The sequence below is a fragment of the Solanum verrucosum genome, unplaced genomic scaffold, assembly GCF_900185275.1.
Source record: "Solanum verrucosum unplaced genomic scaffold, falcon-dt-bn FXZP01000252.1, whole genome shotgun sequence".
Taxonomy (NCBI): domain Eukaryota; kingdom Viridiplantae; phylum Streptophyta; class Magnoliopsida; order Solanales; family Solanaceae; genus Solanum; species Solanum verrucosum.
In genome coordinates, this window is record NW_026019988.1 from 4,583,256 (window position 1) to 4,601,640 (window position 18,385).

Sequence of the window (18,385 nt, forward strand, 5' to 3'; positions counted from 1 at the left end):
GTGGATGACTTGGCAGAAAATGTGGAATATAAGCTAGGGTTTGTGATTATGTGATTTTTTCTTGTACTTCATGATGATGCTTTTGAAAACTGATATATATGGCTGATACTAAAATGTTAAATTTCTAAGGGATATATTGTACAAATTAATTATGCAAGAACCACATATAATTTATTCCCTATATCCTCTTACCCAATCTTCTCATCACCTCTCTTTGTATATTTCTCATGATGAAAGCAAACAATGGATCTCGACAAAAATAATAGCATATTCAGTGTAAATCTACAAGTGAGGTATGAGAAGAGTACTGATATGTACTGTGTACGCAGTAGAAAGACTATTTTCGACAAACTCTTGGCTTAAGTTACACATATCAGAACTCAAGTATATATGTAAAGTACATACCGTTAGTACAAGAAACCATACTAAAACAAAAATAGAGGAGAAAAAGTAGCATGCAACAAATAATATGATAATCAAAACAAAGAAAACTAATTAAGAACAACATTAAAACTAGAATCGAAAAAGAAACTAGTATAAGAGTAAACAAGAAGTAATAATTATATATATAGGGTTTGTGTGCGTGCTAAAATGACTGAATTTCTATAAACTCCATAGATTGTACTCTACAACCCAACATAGATGCGAAAGAACATTCACCTCAGAGACGGACAAAAGATTTGAAATTTATAAATCTCGATACGTAAAAAGCAGTATATATGATAGTTATAACTAGTACAAGATCAAAGGGTAATTGATAATTTAGTGGATTTTTTTAATACATATATATATGATATGATCAATTAGGAGCAGAAAATTGTAATGTTCATATATGATTAAAATTATTTTAATGTTTATATGTACTAGATGTTGACCTTTTTGCCTTCTTCGTATATTTACTTTTCATATTCTGAAATCCATAATAAAAAAATTCTGATTTCACCATTGAGCTAACATTGGAAAGCAAAATCCTTATCATTATAGGGCATGCTTTGAGCCATATGATTATTTGCTCAGCCAACAATAATCCATAAGATACTCAAAGGGGAATCTTGTGCTAACTCACTTTATCAAAAGTTAATCAAGAGTAGGCCAGAGTAAGATTTTTGAAATGACTAATGTACCCACCCCCACAAGACATGACCTTTCTAGAGTGAAAGCAATACACCCCCATATATAATCACTTTGAGAATGAGTTGAAAGATATGTCTTTATTCAACTTGCAATCAGAGGAAGTATGTGCTCGCACCACACTTATATAAATATATTATTTATAACTAATTAATGTAAATTAGTGGCGAAGATAACCCTTCTACAATAGCTCTTATGAATGTATGTGCGCGCACCACACACATAAATATATTACTTATAAATAATGTAAAGTAAATATCGATTAAAAACAAGAAACAAAGCCTTAAGGGCCTGTTTGGAAGGACACCCTGGTAATTGGATTTGGTGTGATTGGTGTAATTACACTGTCTTGTCCTGTTTGGAAGGACAGGTAATTACTTGGTCAGCAGGTAATTGATGTAATTGGCAGGGGGTAATTACACTCTACAATTCACAGGCAGAGACTGTGAATTGCTGGTAATTACATGGTGTAATTACCACCTGATTACTTTTTAATTTCTTTTTTAATTTCTATTTTAATTTTTTTTACTTCTATTATTTTAAGTTCTTTTTTTAATTTTATTATTCTAAAAATTTGTAAAAGTTTATTTTTTGTTTTATATTATTATATTTCATTTTCTTCTTATTCTCAACCTTACTTTACGTGATTCTATGTAATTTTTTTGTATTATCTATTTCTTTATGCCATGCTTATTTTTTCATTAGCATAATTTTATTATATTCTAATTTTTAAATTAAAATAGAATTTATTGTTAAGTAAGTTATAGACTTACATTTTCTTTATTAAGAAAAGGTAAAACTAAATCATATTTATTGCTATGTTGAAATTTGTTATAGGAGTATTATGTTAAAATTTTTGTTTTGATAACTTATGTTATATTTTCAGTTTCATTTGTTTTAGTAACATTGAATCTACATTGCACGTCATTTTTTAATTAGAGTTGATAAATTATATTTTTGTCAAACATTTAATAATTTATGACATTTTATTTATATATTATTCTTTTTATCAAACATGCATTTCACGATGTTCGTAGAAACTTCATACTTTTAGTTGTTACGATCAATTCAATTGAAATATATTAATTTGAAAAAATATAAATCAATTATTTTTTCATAATATTAGTTACAGAAAATATGTTTATTAATTAATATATTTTCAAAAAAGAATATATATCTTAAATATTTAATTTAATGTCATTTATAAAGTTTCTTATTTGTCTAGTATAAATTTTAAATAATTAATTTTTATTTTAAAATTTTATTATAATTTTATGATTGCAATTATGCATCCAAACAGAACATGTGTAATTACACTGTGGCATCCAAACAAGACATGTGTAATTACAGTGTAATTACACTGTGGCAACCAAACAGATCAGTGTAATTACTAGACAGTGTAGTACTAGGTTGGTAATTACTACCCTAGTAATTACACCAATTCCAATTACCAGGTGGATTTCCAAACAGACCCTAAAAGATCTATAATATGTACTCTCAAATCAAACAAATAAGTTAAGTTGTGGACCTCTCAAGGAAATACAATGGTAGTCATCTTTCTTATTACTCAAAAAGCCAATTGATAGAAAAACATGTGACATTTGGCTTCTCAAGAATCAAACTCTATGAACTTTGATCAATATTTTTAAGATATATTTTTCTTATACATGTGTGTATACATATATATACAAAAATAACAATATATAGTGTTTTAATATAATTTCCGAATATCTAATTAAATAATTTTAGAATATTGTCCGACTATAACGTGACAAATATTTTAAAACAAGGGGGATAATATATATAGTCCTAAGTTGATAATTAGAGTTAGAAGTTTCATATGGAAAAATAGTCTACTAGTATGCTTTCGTTGGTATATTCTATGTCACTCGAAAGGGATACACACAGTTTTGGGTACCAAAAGGGTTGTGATCTAGTTAATGGTTATAAGAACGCAACAAGTGATGTGTAGATTAAGCTCACGTACATCATGGATCGGACAAAAATCTACCCATTATCGATCAAATGAATTTTAAAATATTGAATGTATGATTGGCTTTCGGAAATATCTCGATGATCCATAAATTTGAATAGGGTGATATATAAGAAACTAATTACACTTTTTTTTTTTAATTTTCTATCGGTGTCTAGTACCTGCATTCAGAGGCGGAGCTATAGGGCAAGGGGTGTCAAGTGACACCCCTTTGTTGTAAAATTACATTGTATATATAGGTCAAAATTTGGTTTAATAAATATATATACAAGTGTTGGCATCTCTTAACACAAGTTGAAGGTTTAGTGTAGTTGTTAAGGAGTTGTAAAAATTGTTTGAGGTTGTGTGTTCTATCTCGAATACCAGTGCTTATACATTTTTACTTTATATTTTGACACTTCTTAATAAAAATCATGGCTCCGCCACTGCCTGTATTTGGAGTCTGACTATTTCAGATTCGCACCGCACGTAGGACCCAATTCACTGCCTGTAGTTGGAGTCTGACTATTTCAGATTCACACCACGCGTATAGGACTACAACCAAAAAAAAATTCAAACTCAAAATTTCTGATTAAGAGAGAAGCCCACGTCTGTTACACATAATGTTGCAATTGTTGTGGGTCATATAAATAAGGTTCTTTTTCCGGTGATAAGTAATCACATATTTCCAAACAACTTACAACATCATGCATGCACTAGTTGAGAAATGTGACTTATAGCAAATGCACTAACAATAATGAAACCAAAATACATATTTGATAATCAGACACACGTGTCATAATCCGATTGGCTTATAATATATGAGTAGATAATTTACTACAGTGTTAGAGTGACACAGAGATGATGTCCATTTTTGGGTTATTGATGATGATGATAATCTAATAGGCATTAATGGTCCCACTTATCACATGGAGGGGGCAGAAATAGTCATATACAAAATCTACTCTAATCTCCTCTCCACCATTTATCATTTATCTCTCACGTGGTACTCCTAACCCCACTCTACAGTAGTTGCTTCTTCTAATTTTCTTAAACTATTATAAAGTCTATTACATAGTCCAAGATAAAAGAAAAGAGTGGAAGAATCAACGAGACGAGTGTTCTATAATATTTTGAAATATTTATTTAGGTATAGCTTATGTTGGTGATCATCAAGATTAGATATAGTAAATCTATATCATGAGTAACGATCATTCATCTGCTTCATATATCCATATGGTACGTAAACTAAAATATCTATAATCTACTTATTATTTATTTTGTGATCAATGATCATTAAAAAAAAAGTGATGCACTGAATGATGTTAAATTTCTCTCTTGATCAGAGTTTTCTGATTTGAGCCCTACGTGACTTGAATCTAAATTAGTTGGGCTTCGATACGAATATCAGATGAAAATCTTTTTTTTTTAAATCTATTTTGTGATGCATGTATAGTTCAAAGAACTTGTGTGTTAAGCATTCAGTATATGCTTTGGAGCCTAACTAACATAACCAATTTCAAGATTTTAACTTAATGAATTTTGGATTTTGACCACTGAACTCATTACCTTGTTTGAGTTTTGTGTTCATTGTTCAATATTTTCGGTAATTTTAGGGCTCATCAAATAAACCCTTATCTATATATACTTCTAGATCAGCCCCTACCAACTAATTTGTATGTGTATCGTGTAGCGTGATCCCTATTAGGATTTTTCTCACTCTTAATTTTTAGGTCTTAAATTCGATAAAATCTTATCTATTTCATCACAATTCTCGATATTGCAAAATAAATGGTTACTAACCTGTTAACCCTAATTTAGGTGCAGCACCTGATAGAGAAGTGTTTGATTTACAAAATGACAAAAGAAGAGTGCATGGAGGCACTATCCAAGCATGCAAACATCAAACCTGTTATCACTTCTACTGGTTAGCTTTAACTCTTTTAAATTTTATTAGAGTTTAAGTTCTATATACTAACAATGTATAATATATTTATATGATCAGATGAAAATAGAGTAAATAACCTATTATTATAACTAGTTAAATAATTACTAATATGGTATTCATTAATTAGCTTATGCATGCATGCGGATTTCCGTTTGAAGGTTTTAAAACACACATATATAACTAATCATGTTGAACTCACTGGCTTTAGATTCATACATGATCGAGTCATCTCCAATGTGTACGGCTGATCTCACATATCATTATGCTCAGTTGTGACGGAGCCAAAAATTTCGCTTAGTAGTGCAATATATGAAGAAGTAAACACATAAACTAGCTGAAGGGCTACTCAGAATTTGTATTTGTTTTAAGAAAATTCATTTAATATGTACAAATTACTCCCTTATCGGTCTCATTTTATATCATGAGTTAGTTTGACTTAACACGAAGTTTAAAAAGGAAAAAAAGATTTTTAAAATTTGTGGTCTAAAATAAGTGATAGGTGTTTCTGTGACTATAAATCATTTCATTAAGGGTAAAATTAGTATTTTAAAGTTAAACTGTTACTTAATATATATATATATATATATGTGTCATTCTTTTTAGACTGATTTAAAAAAAAAAGTGAGTCATATAACCGAGACAAAAAAAGTATAAATTTAGAACATGATAATTTCAAAGTACTGGAATCTAGAATTCACAAATTACTTCAAATGGTGAATCTCATGATACTAATAAAGGGGCATATTAATAGCTAGTGCCTCTGTTCAACAATAGTTGTTCATTATTGATTTGGCATATCCCTTAAAAAATAATAAATAATAGGGGTAATAGTACTATATTATCCTTTGTGTTATATGATAAATAATATTTAATAGCAAGGGTAAAATAGACAGAAAAGACAAATTATCTCTTGATTTTTTAAATTGGACAAATATTATTGGACAACTATTTTTAGTATAGTGAACAACTATTGTTGGACAGAGGGAATAACTTATTTTAACATTGCACGTGAACTCATTTTCTTTCCACTAAACTAGATTGTTTATGTACATATTTTCTAGAATTGATTTTAATATTATCATGCATTCAAAAAGCTAAATAACCAAACTTGATTGAATACATAGTTATTTACCTCGAAAAATAAGAATCAATTCCCATATATTAATGATGTACACATCTTATAAAAATAAAAAATTTAGCTAGCTAGATTCACTTCTGATACAATTTGTACTACAAATTTTGAATCCGACTCTGATCATGATTTTGCAGTGTGGAAAGAGCTAGAGAAAGAGAACAAAGAGTTCTTCGAGGAATACAAAGAATCACAAAATAACAAAGATAGTATGACAGAGGAAGAGACAAGTGCTATGATAGAGAAAATGATATTAGATTCCAAAGAACCAGGTCCTTCCAAGGAATCAGACAAGAAATAATAATAAAAATAATAATAATAATAACATATATTATAACCATGTACGCGATGGCGATCTAACCTTTGAGTTCTCATAAAATGTGTAAAGCATTTTTACATTATCAATGTATTTTAATCTAGTCTAATATGTATATTACGGTTTATTAATAATATATTACTTATTATGAATACTTACTTGTAATTATCTTTTAAATGCATGCGAGAGATAGGTTTGCACGTACCAATGTGGTCCCTATTTCATTGAAAAATGTGGGCATATGTCGCTTATCGTACTAGTATGTGTTGAAGAATGAAAAAGATTTTACATTGATGGTTAAAGAGATATGCTAGTTTTTGGATTGAGTTAGATCAGAAGTTCGTTTTCTTATTACATGGCTATGGTATCAAAGCAAGACTTATCTCACCTGATGTTGGGCCCTCAATTAATTAAATTATGTACGCTCCAGATTTTTATTCCTGAGCGTGAGATGGTGTGTTGAAGAATAAAAAGAGAGAAGTATTGAAAACACCCTTGAATTAGCGCAAATTATTAGTTTCATATTTCCGAACTATTGACAGCCTTAAAACAACACTTTACTTGATTATACACCCCCGATTTGCAACAAGATATATCAAGAGGTCACAAACTCTTATAGGAGCATGGAGCTCTTAATTAAAAAATTCGAGAAAAGCATCGAAAACACCACTGAACTTGGCAAGAATTTAGGGGTGTATTTCACTCATGTTGCAAGATGGGGGTAAGTTGAAGTTTAGTTAATTAGTCAAGTAAACGGGTGTTTTTAAGGCTGTCAATAATTTGAGAATGAAACTAATAATTCACGCCAAGTTTAAGGGTATTTTCAATACTTTCTCAAATAGAAAAATTAACACGTCAATAGTTAATGAGATGAAGAATCTTTTATATGCAACTTAAATAATTTTTGTCTCATAAATTAACATTTGGGGTTGAGTTACGTATGTTCGAAATATATTTCTTTACAATGTATTGTCCTTTTCGTGGTGTACGATATATACTTGTTGGTTATGCTCCAAACATCCCACTTGATTAAATTTATTTGTATGTGTCATAACTCACAAGTTGGTGTTGACAAGACAAAATAATCACCAAAACCTTAAAAAGAAATTATATGGTTGGTGGAATGATTCAAGGCGTATCCAATGTATTGGATAGATTTTGGCTTAGGCTATATGTGTATAGATATATTTATGTTCGGAAATTTGTTCAATATGTATAAATAATCTAATCTAAACTTAATAAATTTAATAAAAATAGTAGAATTATGAATTTAAATTTGTAAAATTTGAATTCTAGACCTGTCTCGAAATCGTAAGTATAAGAGTTGTGAATGAATTGGTGGAGAACGACTAAGGGACGAGCCCAACAAATCATATTAAAAGTGGTTTATGTATTTATTGGCCTTCAATGTATACGATACATTTTTCTTTTCTCAAAATAATGACACATCAACATTTTTCCCATATTGAGTTTTACTTATGTGGCAATTTTTTTTATTGACCTTGAACCAAATTATCAGTGGAATTGTATCTGTAAATCACCTTTAAAGCATAAACATTTAGATTAAAGAAATTAAACTCGAAATGAAGTAGATATATCGACGAAGAGGTACCTGCTTCTAGCTTCGAAAAAAGTATATGTATATATATCACCTTTAAAGCATAAACATTGAAATTAAAAAAATTACACTCCAGAATAAGTAGATATATCGACAAAGAGGTACCTTCTTCTAGCCTCGAAAAAATATCTATATATATCACCTTTAAAGTATAAATATTAAAATTTGAAAAAATATCATTGATCGATATAATTGTCTGCTTCTAGCCTCTTATTAATACTGATTATGATGATGTATATATATGTCGTATGGTTGTCTGCTACATTTTTATAAATTTGGTTGTGTAGCTGTCTTGTGGCCTGCGTGATTTATGAATATTCAATGTTATTTTTATAGCAATAAATAATGAAGCCTAATTAATAAAGTGGGGACTATTTAGCTTACGTCCCTATCGGTAGACTTTTAAAAAAAAACGTACACATTCCGTAGAAATGACATTAGGGCGGGGTAGGTTTAAGGCTAGACAAAACGAAGTGGGCGTAAGGCAAGTTCTAAAATATCTATCAAAAATAATGTGAAGGCGGGTCGGAATTTTTTTTAAAATAAAAATTCTAAAAATACAATTGAAATGTAATTATAGCTCAACTAATGTGCAAATTATATACAATTGAAATCTTCTTCTAATTTTAGAAAAATAAATCTTTTCTAAGAAGAATGTAAAATTGTTTTATTTGGGTGTTGTGTGAGGATTGACTAGGATTTTAATTAGTGGATATTATAGAGATGATTATTTGATTCTCTGATTCTTGTTTATTAATTAGATTTAAGTATGTACCTTTTTTCTTGATTTTGTTTTGGGTATTTTGAACTTTGTTCTTGCGTGATTATATATGGTCATATTTTATTATGAAATTTGAAAAAAGAATAGTTTATTTTTAAAGTAAAAATGATATTTGAAAATAACGATAATTGTGTTTGGCCATAAATATAAATTAATATTATTTTTTATAAATAATTTGGAGTGATAAAAAAAAGGAGTGAAAACACGTCAGATTATGCGGAGTGAGGCAGGACAGATTAATGTTTTCACATAATTACAAGTAATTGTTGGTAATAAATAATATTACGAAAACCGCAATTTATATATTGGACCAGCTTAAAAATACACTAATAGTGTAAAAATATTTGACACATTTTATGAGAACGCAAACGTTAGATCGCTATCGCGTACGTGATTATAATATATTATTATTATTATTAGTAGTATTATTATTATTATTTGGAATCTAATATCATTTTCTGTATCATAGCACTCAACTCTTCCTCTGTCATATGATCTTTGCTTTGTGAATGACTCAAAAAACTCCTTGTTCTCTTTCTCTGACTCCTTCCACACTGCAACATATAAATGGACAATATTATGATCAGAAGTGGATTTACGATTTGAAGTTATGTAAAATATATAGTTTAGCGAAAAGAACATGAGTTCATGTGCACCGTAATATAGGCTATATATCCGTTCCTCTAGTATCATGGTGAGGTTCAAAATTTGAAATTTATGAATTTTAGATTCTAATCCTTTAAATTATCAGATTCTGAATTTATAATTTATATATATATTAAATAAATTTTCTAAAAAAAAATACAAATTTTGAGTATAAGTTAACTACTATTTGATACTAGTACACCAATGGCGCAAGGGGTTCTTGATCCGAATTCCCATTGAAATTATACAGGATATGTATATTATGTTTGATCTTCTTAATTCTTTGTATATTTATTTATATGAATCTCTTTAGTGAAAATTTCGATTATCTAAATACTGATGATGAAATCAATAGTAAATATTGAGAGGTGATTCAATTCAGGTAAATTTAAAGTCAATGGGGTCAGCGCGATTGATAATGTGTATGTGATTTACAACCTTCAAACTGAAATTTGCATGCATGCATAAGATAATTAATGAATACCATATTAATTATTTAACTAGTTATAATAATAGGCTATTTCCTTTATTTAATCTGATCGTGTAAAAATATTATACATCTTTAGTATATATAACTTAAATTTTAATAAAATTTAAAAGAGAAAAAATTAACCAGTAGCAGTGATTACAGGTTTGATGTTTGCATGCTTGGATAGTGCCTCCATGCACTCTTCTTTTGACATTAAATCAAGCACTTTTCTATTAATTAGGTGCTGCACCTAAATTAGGGCTAACATGTTAGTAAGCAATAAATATATTAGAAGCATAGAGAATAAACAATTATTTATCTTAATTTGCAGTTTTGATCATATGATTATGTGATGGATGGATAAGATCATCCTTATTAACCAGAGATTTCGAATTTAAATTTTAAGAATGACAAAAAAACTTAATGGCTAGGGAGCGCGAATAGGCATTAAACGGTGTACATCCAAATTGGTTGGTAGGAGTAGATCTATAGCAGTAGTAGTATAAATATGGGTTCATTTGAACCCGTAATTTTTACTCTAAACATTGAAATTGTTGGATATATTGAACCGTGAACTCAAAACTCACACAAGCTAAGGTGTGATGAGTTTAGTGGTCAAAACCTGAGCGATGAAATCACAAAGTTAAAATTTTCAAGTCTGTCACGTTAGTTGGACTCCCAAAGCAAATATTGAATATTGAATAAATGAGATATTAAAAAAACAAAAACGAACTCCACTATATTAGTTGGAATCTCAAAACAAATACTGAACAGTACTGAGTAAATGAGAATTGGAAAAAAATAAAAACAAACAAGAATATATTTTTGATTGATATGATAGTGCTATAAATAGCACAAGTTCTTTGAATACTATATATATATATATATATATATATATATATACTGTCACATTCCTTTTTTCGCGCATGGCGGTATGGTTTTTCCAATTAAAGTGACGGTATTGATTTAGAAATTATTTTTATCTTTTTCAGAGTCGCCACTTGGAATTGAGTTATGGTGTTCCAAGTCACCTTTTTTTAATCCCTAACCAAAAGGAAATGACTCTATATTTTGGTCTGCGAACCACTAATTTGGGTAGGAATTCTATTGACCGAGGGAAAGGCATTAGGCATCCCTTGAGTCCCGTGGTTCTAGCACAGTCGCTTTTATTGACTTGTACTTAAATTATGATTATATTTTGGATATATGTTTATAGGCTACAGTTTCACTCGCATTTTTATTGTTGAAGTTTTATTTGGTCTCGACCTAAATACGTAACCGCATTCTTGGTCTTGACATTTAGAGACATAACTGTCTTCTTTGCATCACACTTAATAGTTTTTTGTCTATAAGTCTCTACTTTAAATTAATGAAAGTTGATTATATTTTTGTATAAGGTGCATCACCGCATCCTTGAGTTTATCTTAAAATCTCAAGAAAGATGTCTAACCACATTCTTAATCAAGACAAATATTTTTAATGTGCCTAAATGTTCGTCTAATGTTAAAGAAATATTTATTACTTATAAAGAAAAAATAAATGAACTAAATAAATCTAAACTTCTAGAATACAATATGAAATTTTGGATTATTTCTATATTTTTTATTACTTTAAAAGTTAACGTTGGAATTAAACATACATTTTCTAATCCCATAAAACAATAACGAGTTGTTAAAAATAAATCTCATTTTTATTTGATAAAATAAAACAACAATAGTTTATTTACTTTTGAGTCTAACAGTCTTTACATTATCATCATTGCATCAAACTCAAGACCAGAATAACGTCATGACCTGTTTATTTTTAAGAGATCACAACTAACGAATAAAAAAAAATAAAAAAATCACCAATTAAACTATCCTCATTCATCATACAAAAGATATAACACTTAATTCATTCTTCATTTCAATCAAATTATGAATAAAATAAAAAACAAAGAAAACTTATCATATAGTTGCATCAAATTCCATGAATAAATTAAAGAGATAAGGTAAAGTTGAGCCTTAAACGAAAAGAATAAGTACCATAGAACCTTGATTGAACCCCGATTAGAATCACAATTTCTGGTGTGAATATGTGTGTTGTTTATATAAAAGTAATGAAAAAAAAGAGAATAAAGAGATGAATATGTTTGTGGGTATGTTACCAATTGTGTTTTCTTTTTGCTTTTTGTTGTGTATGCGTCTGTGTATTTGAATGGTGTAGTGTTGTGTGTGTATTGTTTTTTTCTCCAGAATGATGCGTGTGTGTTGTTTCTGGATGTTCTTTTCTCTCTCTTTTTTTTCCTCTCCGTGCTTCTGTATGTATATCAGTGTTGTGTAGTAGTACTAGTATTAATATAGTAGTGTACGTGTGTGTTGGTTGTATGTCGTGTGTATGGGTGTGTAGTGAGTGGAGTAGTGAGGGTAATGTGAGGTGAGTATGGGTAGTGGGATAAATGTGAATGAAAATGGGTAGATTAATATGGTTTATGGGTTAATTTAAGTTAGTAATTGTTTTTTAATTAAAAATTATATAAAAAATATTAACTTACTTTCTTGAACTAATAGTTAAATATAAGATAAGTTAAATAGTTAATTAAAAATAAGAAACACTAGTTTATTTGTTAAATTTAAATTAAATTAAAACATATAGTTTTTTTTTTAGTTTTCAATTTTTTAAAAATAAACTTAATAAAACAAGATAAAAGTAAAGAAAATGTTTAATTTAAAATTTTAAAATATTTTAACTTTAAAAATGGTGTAAAAGTTTAGGTTGGGTCAAAAATTACGTGTCGACATATACATACACACATCGATCACAAAACAAATAATGAGTGGACCATAGATTTTTTAATTTACCAAGTGGATATATGTAGCAAATGAATGATCGTTACTAATAGAGCTGTCAATATGGGCTGGCCCACCCTATCCGGGCTAACCCACCCCATCCGGGCTAACTCATACAGGTTTTGCAATTTGACAGGCCAGATCGAGCTAGCCCATTTTTTATGTGGGCCAGAAAATGGTCGGCCCAGCCCACAAGTGTGTGGGCTACGGGCTTTGTCGGACAACCCTCTTTTCTTAAAAATATTTTTTTATATAATTTCTTAAATTAAATTATAATTTTAAAATATTATCATAAATATCGACAAGACAATATTACATGGGGTTAGTGTTACTACTTGTTAATCAAATACACAAATAAAATTATCTATTTAATATTTATTAAGTTTGATTTCAAGTAAAAACATAAATAGCTAAATAGAAATATTAACCTAATTGTTTTCCAATGATCATAATAAAACACAAAAACTATGATAATATTCCATAGGCTATGGCCTATGTAGTGATTCCCTAGAAATTTTAGGAATTTTTTATTTTATGTAGTACATATTTTATAAACATAATTTGTATATAAATTGTAATATTTCAAACTTTAAACAAATTTTGAGTGTAGACTCCTGCTCTTTTAAATACTCTATTTTATTTTTATTTTTTAATTAATTTTTATCTATGGAAAATTATATGAAATAGCAAACTATTAATTCAAATTAAATGTTATAGCCATAGTTTATATTAATTGTAATTTGCAGCAAACATCCCCTTTTTTTTTCCATCTGATTCGGTATACAATTAGTCATTTTCGGTATACAATTAGTCACTTTATACATTTCGGTATGAAATGTATAAAATGTGTTTGTGTTTGTATAAAGCGAGAGAAAAGTGTATATTCAAATACAAATACATATATTTTCGTCTTATATACTTATAATTATACAAATTACAATGTATAAATGAATTTACACAAAACTGAACAATTTGTATAAAATTAGATGTTTGTAGCGAATTCTATAAATCAAAAGCTCCATAACAAACATAAAATTTGTTATAGAGCGCAATTATGCAAACTATAGCTATAACATACAAATATGATTTTTATGTTTGTTATATGTGAAAGTTGCTCATTTTTATTTGGCCCACGGGCCGACCCTATCCATATTTCTCAAGCTCCACTAATCGACAGACTTATTCAGGCCGGACTAAAAATCATTTTTCTTAAATGGGCTCCAAAAATCGTAGGCCAACCCTATCAAATCACGTGTTAGGCCAGACCGGCCCAACGGGCCTAGCCCATATTGACGGCTCTAGTTATGCATGATATAAATTTACTATATCTACTCTTAATGATCACCAACACAAGCTATACCTAGATCAATATTACAAAATATTAGAAAATACTCGTCTCGTCAATTCTTTTAATGATCACCAACACAAGCTATACCTATATCAATATTGTAAAATATTACAGAATATTCGTTTCGTCGATTCTTCCTCTTTCATTTATCTTAGACATAAAATATAGTGAGTGAGTGCATAAATAAATAAAAATTAGACTTTATAATTGTGTGAAAATATTGAAGTAGAGTGGGTAAGGAGACCCATGTGAGAGAGAAATAATAAATGGTGGAGAGGAGATTAGACTAGATTTTGTATATGTGAATATTATCTACCCCACCATGTGATAAGTGGGTCCAATAATGCCATTTAGATCAATCATCATCAATAACCCAAAAAATGAACAATACCTTTATACGTGTCATTCTACTATTGTACTAAATTATCTACTCACATTTTACAAACCACTCAAATTTCGACGCGTGTGTCTGATTGATCAAATATATCCGAATTCATTAGTCATTTTTTCTAAACTTGTTCATGCATGATGTTGTTTGGAAATATGTGATTACTTATCACATACTAACTCTTTTTTTTTTTGTAAATAGTGTTTTAGTTTGTTGTCACAACTCAACTAATTGTCCAATTTTAGTTAGTTTCCTAGGGGCTAGTGGTGCCCAATATGCTTCAAGTCCAAAAACTTGGCAACTAAAAGTGTGATTCTAGTTGGTGAATATACAACATTAACTTTCTGTCAGTGAATATACCACAAATTATAATAAATTGTCGAAAAATAAAATGACATAAATAAATATTTAGGCGGATGCGCCAATATTTCGCTTTCTTTAAGGAGATTCAAAGTCTACTACGGTATAATCTACACCAATCCAGTAATATAACTCTTGATTTGTCTCCTAATTTATAAAATTGTGATAACTATACATAGTATTATACTCTTTTCATTTCAAAATATTCATTATATTTCGCTTCTCGAGAGTTAATTTCTGAAAGAAAGAAAATATCATTCATATATAATAACATTAATCAGAATGTTTAACCATGCCATTACAATCAAGTACATCAAGTGAAGAATCACAAAAACAGAAAACCAAACATAGTGAAAATTAAATGAAAAACACTTAGTTTTAAGGAGTAATGTACACAGTGAAATGTGTAATTGTTTCAAGACCATCAGTTGTATGTTGATCAACTTGAGGCATAGTCTCAATTGTTGCATATCCTTTTGCATTTTCATATTTTCCAGTACCTCCAATGATTGCAATGTGTGAAATTGGCGTCGCGGTCCTATGGATTCCAAAAAAGCTAATAGTGTCATCAACTTCATGTCCATGTTCACCATGGAACAGAGTTGTTAATGCTAGTGTATGGCTCGTCCCATCGGACGAGCTTGTTAGGTAAAACCCCTGTGCTCTACCAAGAATTGATGATCCCAATTCATGTCCTTCTGTTATTTCGTTGTCCACAACAGTTATGGATCCAAACATGAGTTGTTGAAGGGTAATACCACTAGGAAGTTGCCCTGCTGTGACAAATGGTTGGTTGTCACCGGTATTGACAATGTTGTTGTTGCCTGTGTTTTGTAAGACGGTGTTGGGCTGTTGTTGTCCGTTTAGGCCTGCTAGGAAAGGGTAGTTGTTGTTGTTGACAATGTCGTTGATGTTGTTTAGGGGAACTCCACCGTCTAGTGGGAAGACGTTGTTGTTGGCCTTGGTGAAAGGTAAGTTGTTAGCGTCAGTGCTAGCTACGATGCCTGTGACTACTCTCCCCGAAGGGTGTGTACCACCAAGGATGTCATGCATGAAGAATGAAAATTTAGAGTGGTCCAAAGCCACTGTGGCACCAGATGCTGCTGTAGCTCCTGGTGCCACATTGGTAACAGGTGCTGCTGCTCCAGTGTCTGCTGCCACTGGAGCAGCAGGGGCTACAGGAGCTGCTGCTCCAGTGTCTGTTGCCACTGGAGCAGCAGGAGCTACATCAGGCTCAGGATCAGCTGGTAAATCAGCTGAAGGAGCTATTGGAACAGTAGGGGATGGCTCAGGAGAATCATCATCTATAGGTGCTACGTTCGAATCAGGAGTGGTGACTGTGGCTGGAAAGTGGCCACTTGGCAATGAGGATACCGGGGCCACCACCACGGGAGCCACAACAGGTTCATCTGAACTCACTTCGTCAAGAATTCTTGCTGAATTAGCATAGTCAAATGAGAGGGCTAATAGCAAAATGCAAAAAGTGGCTTTGAAGGTTTTAGACCAAAATTGAGTAAATTTGACCATTTTTTTTCTTGTTGCTATGATGAATTGATGAGATGAAGCAAATTAAGAATTAATTAGCAGAATGTTTTGTTGATGAGAAAAGAGTTTAGGCTAATTGAGTATATATATGTTTATTTCCTATTAAGTGGAGCTGATGAAATGGTTTAGTTGCAAAACACAAAATTAATTTAAAAAGCTTAAAGGCATTAGTTTTGTTGAACCTACCCTGTTAATGTTTTTAATTGATCATAGAATACTTGTTATAAAATCCAGAGGAATTTGTATTAGTGTTTTAAGATGTTTCAATTGCTAGTAAAGAAGGGACTAGTAATTGGAAAAAAAAAACAAATTATATCAAATGTTTATATCAAATTATATTGTTTTAATTTGACGTAAATATCGAGTATGAATATGTTTAATAATATGAAAAGGTACAAGTACTGGTTAGTATGAGTTGGTCCAGGCTTGGAGTTGTTAATGGCTTAATGAAGTGGTTTACTTGTGGATTTGCCTAACAAATCCACAATAATGAATCTTATATTAGTTAATCATTGTCTCTAAAAGAAGCATTTTTAATTCAAAGAAATATGTAATTTAAGTGTATGAATTTGGATTTTTCATAATTCAAAGAAACATTTATCTGACTTTTATCTTCCATGTGTGCTTCTTAAATCTTTTGATATATGTCATCATTTTTAATTTTGTAATACTCCGTTACGTTATTTTAGCAAAAATCATAATCATTAAAAAATAAATAATATAGTGTGTACATAGTTTATTAAATTATCTTTATTTAATAAATGTCTTTTGAAAATTTGAACACTTTTAAGTAGATTGCGTATAACTTGTAAGTATATAATTGAAAAAAACATATAATTTTTATCATGAATTTCTAAAGTGCCCAAAATTAAACACTTATTTTAAAACGAAGAAATAACATAACACACATCCATCTTAGCATCTACGACACTCATCTTGCTCATGTGTTGAATTTTAACAACCTATCATTTATTCTCACATAACATTAAGTTTTATAATTGTTCTATTAAGACTCATATTTTACATTTTGGTATATATATATATATGTGTAACACTAACATTTTAATCTACCATTATATCCGCATAGAATAACTAGCATAAAAGTCAATTTAGATACCACAATCCCATCTAATTTCACCTCACCTTCACTATTTTTGTACTAATTTATTTCTCTACAATATCTCTTAGTATAATTAAATAATTTAATAAGCAAAGCTACTCCAACCTCTTCAAGACATTTAGAGCCCATTTGGATTGACTTAAAAAAGTACTAGCTTTTAAGTCAAAAATAAAAAATGAACTTGAAATGACTTTTAAGTCAAAAAATAAAAAGTAGGGAGAAACCTACTTTTGATTTTTAACTTATTTTATGTAATTTTTAACTTGTCAAACATTCTATAACTTATTTTAAGTCATTTTTGACCTATTTTATGTTATTTTTATATTTGACAAACTTCTACGAATAAAAAATTGACTTAAAAGTAAGTTTGACCAACTTTTAAGTTAATCCAAATACCCTCTTACAAATCTTTATGAGAATATCATTTGTACCAACATCTTTTTTCATAACATATTTTACCTCTACTAACTTATTTCTATCAAATTATAACTAAATTTCTATTATGCTCATTTATATGGAAATTCAAAAAATTATTCTCATAATTCGAGTTAAACAATTTAATCAAACAAAAACGAGGAAAAGTTAAGAAGGAAACAAAGAAAATATTTTTTTTAACATAAATAGTCATCCACAAATAAAAATCGACAAATAAAATAATCAACACATAATAGATATACATATTAGCTAACAATCGACAAACATAAATATTTTTAGTCGAACGGTCAAATATATAAAATTTTCGCCGCCTCTTGGGTCAACCCGGCCCAAAATAAAAATCGGAGCT

At 29.6% G+C, this 18,385-nt stretch overlaps 3 protein-coding genes across 3 annotated transcripts in view; 2 read left to right on the forward strand and 1 right to left on the reverse strand.

Moving 5' to 3' along the window:
* LOC125818561 (histone H4) overlaps positions 1-18,385 on the forward strand; it is a 400,968-nt gene that overhangs the window by 149,821 nt on the left and 232,762 nt on the right. The window lies entirely within an intron of this gene.
* LOC125818562 (uncharacterized) lies at positions 4,183-6,627 on the forward strand. Its single transcript, XM_049498053.1, has 3 exons — positions 4,183-4,342; positions 4,925-5,030; positions 6,321-6,627. The coding sequence occupies exons 1-3, from the start codon at positions 4,304-4,306 to the stop codon at positions 6,482-6,484; spliced, it is 309 nt and encodes a 102-aa protein (XP_049354010.1). The 5' UTR covers positions 4,183-4,303; the 3' UTR covers positions 6,485-6,627.
* Positions 15,132-16,463, reverse strand: LOC125818550 (dirigent protein 24-like). Its single transcript, XM_049498039.1, has one exon. It carries the CDS (start codon positions 16,461-16,463, stop codon positions 15,315-15,317), a length of 1,149 nt encoding a protein of 382 aa, XP_049353996.1. The 3' UTR covers positions 15,132-15,314.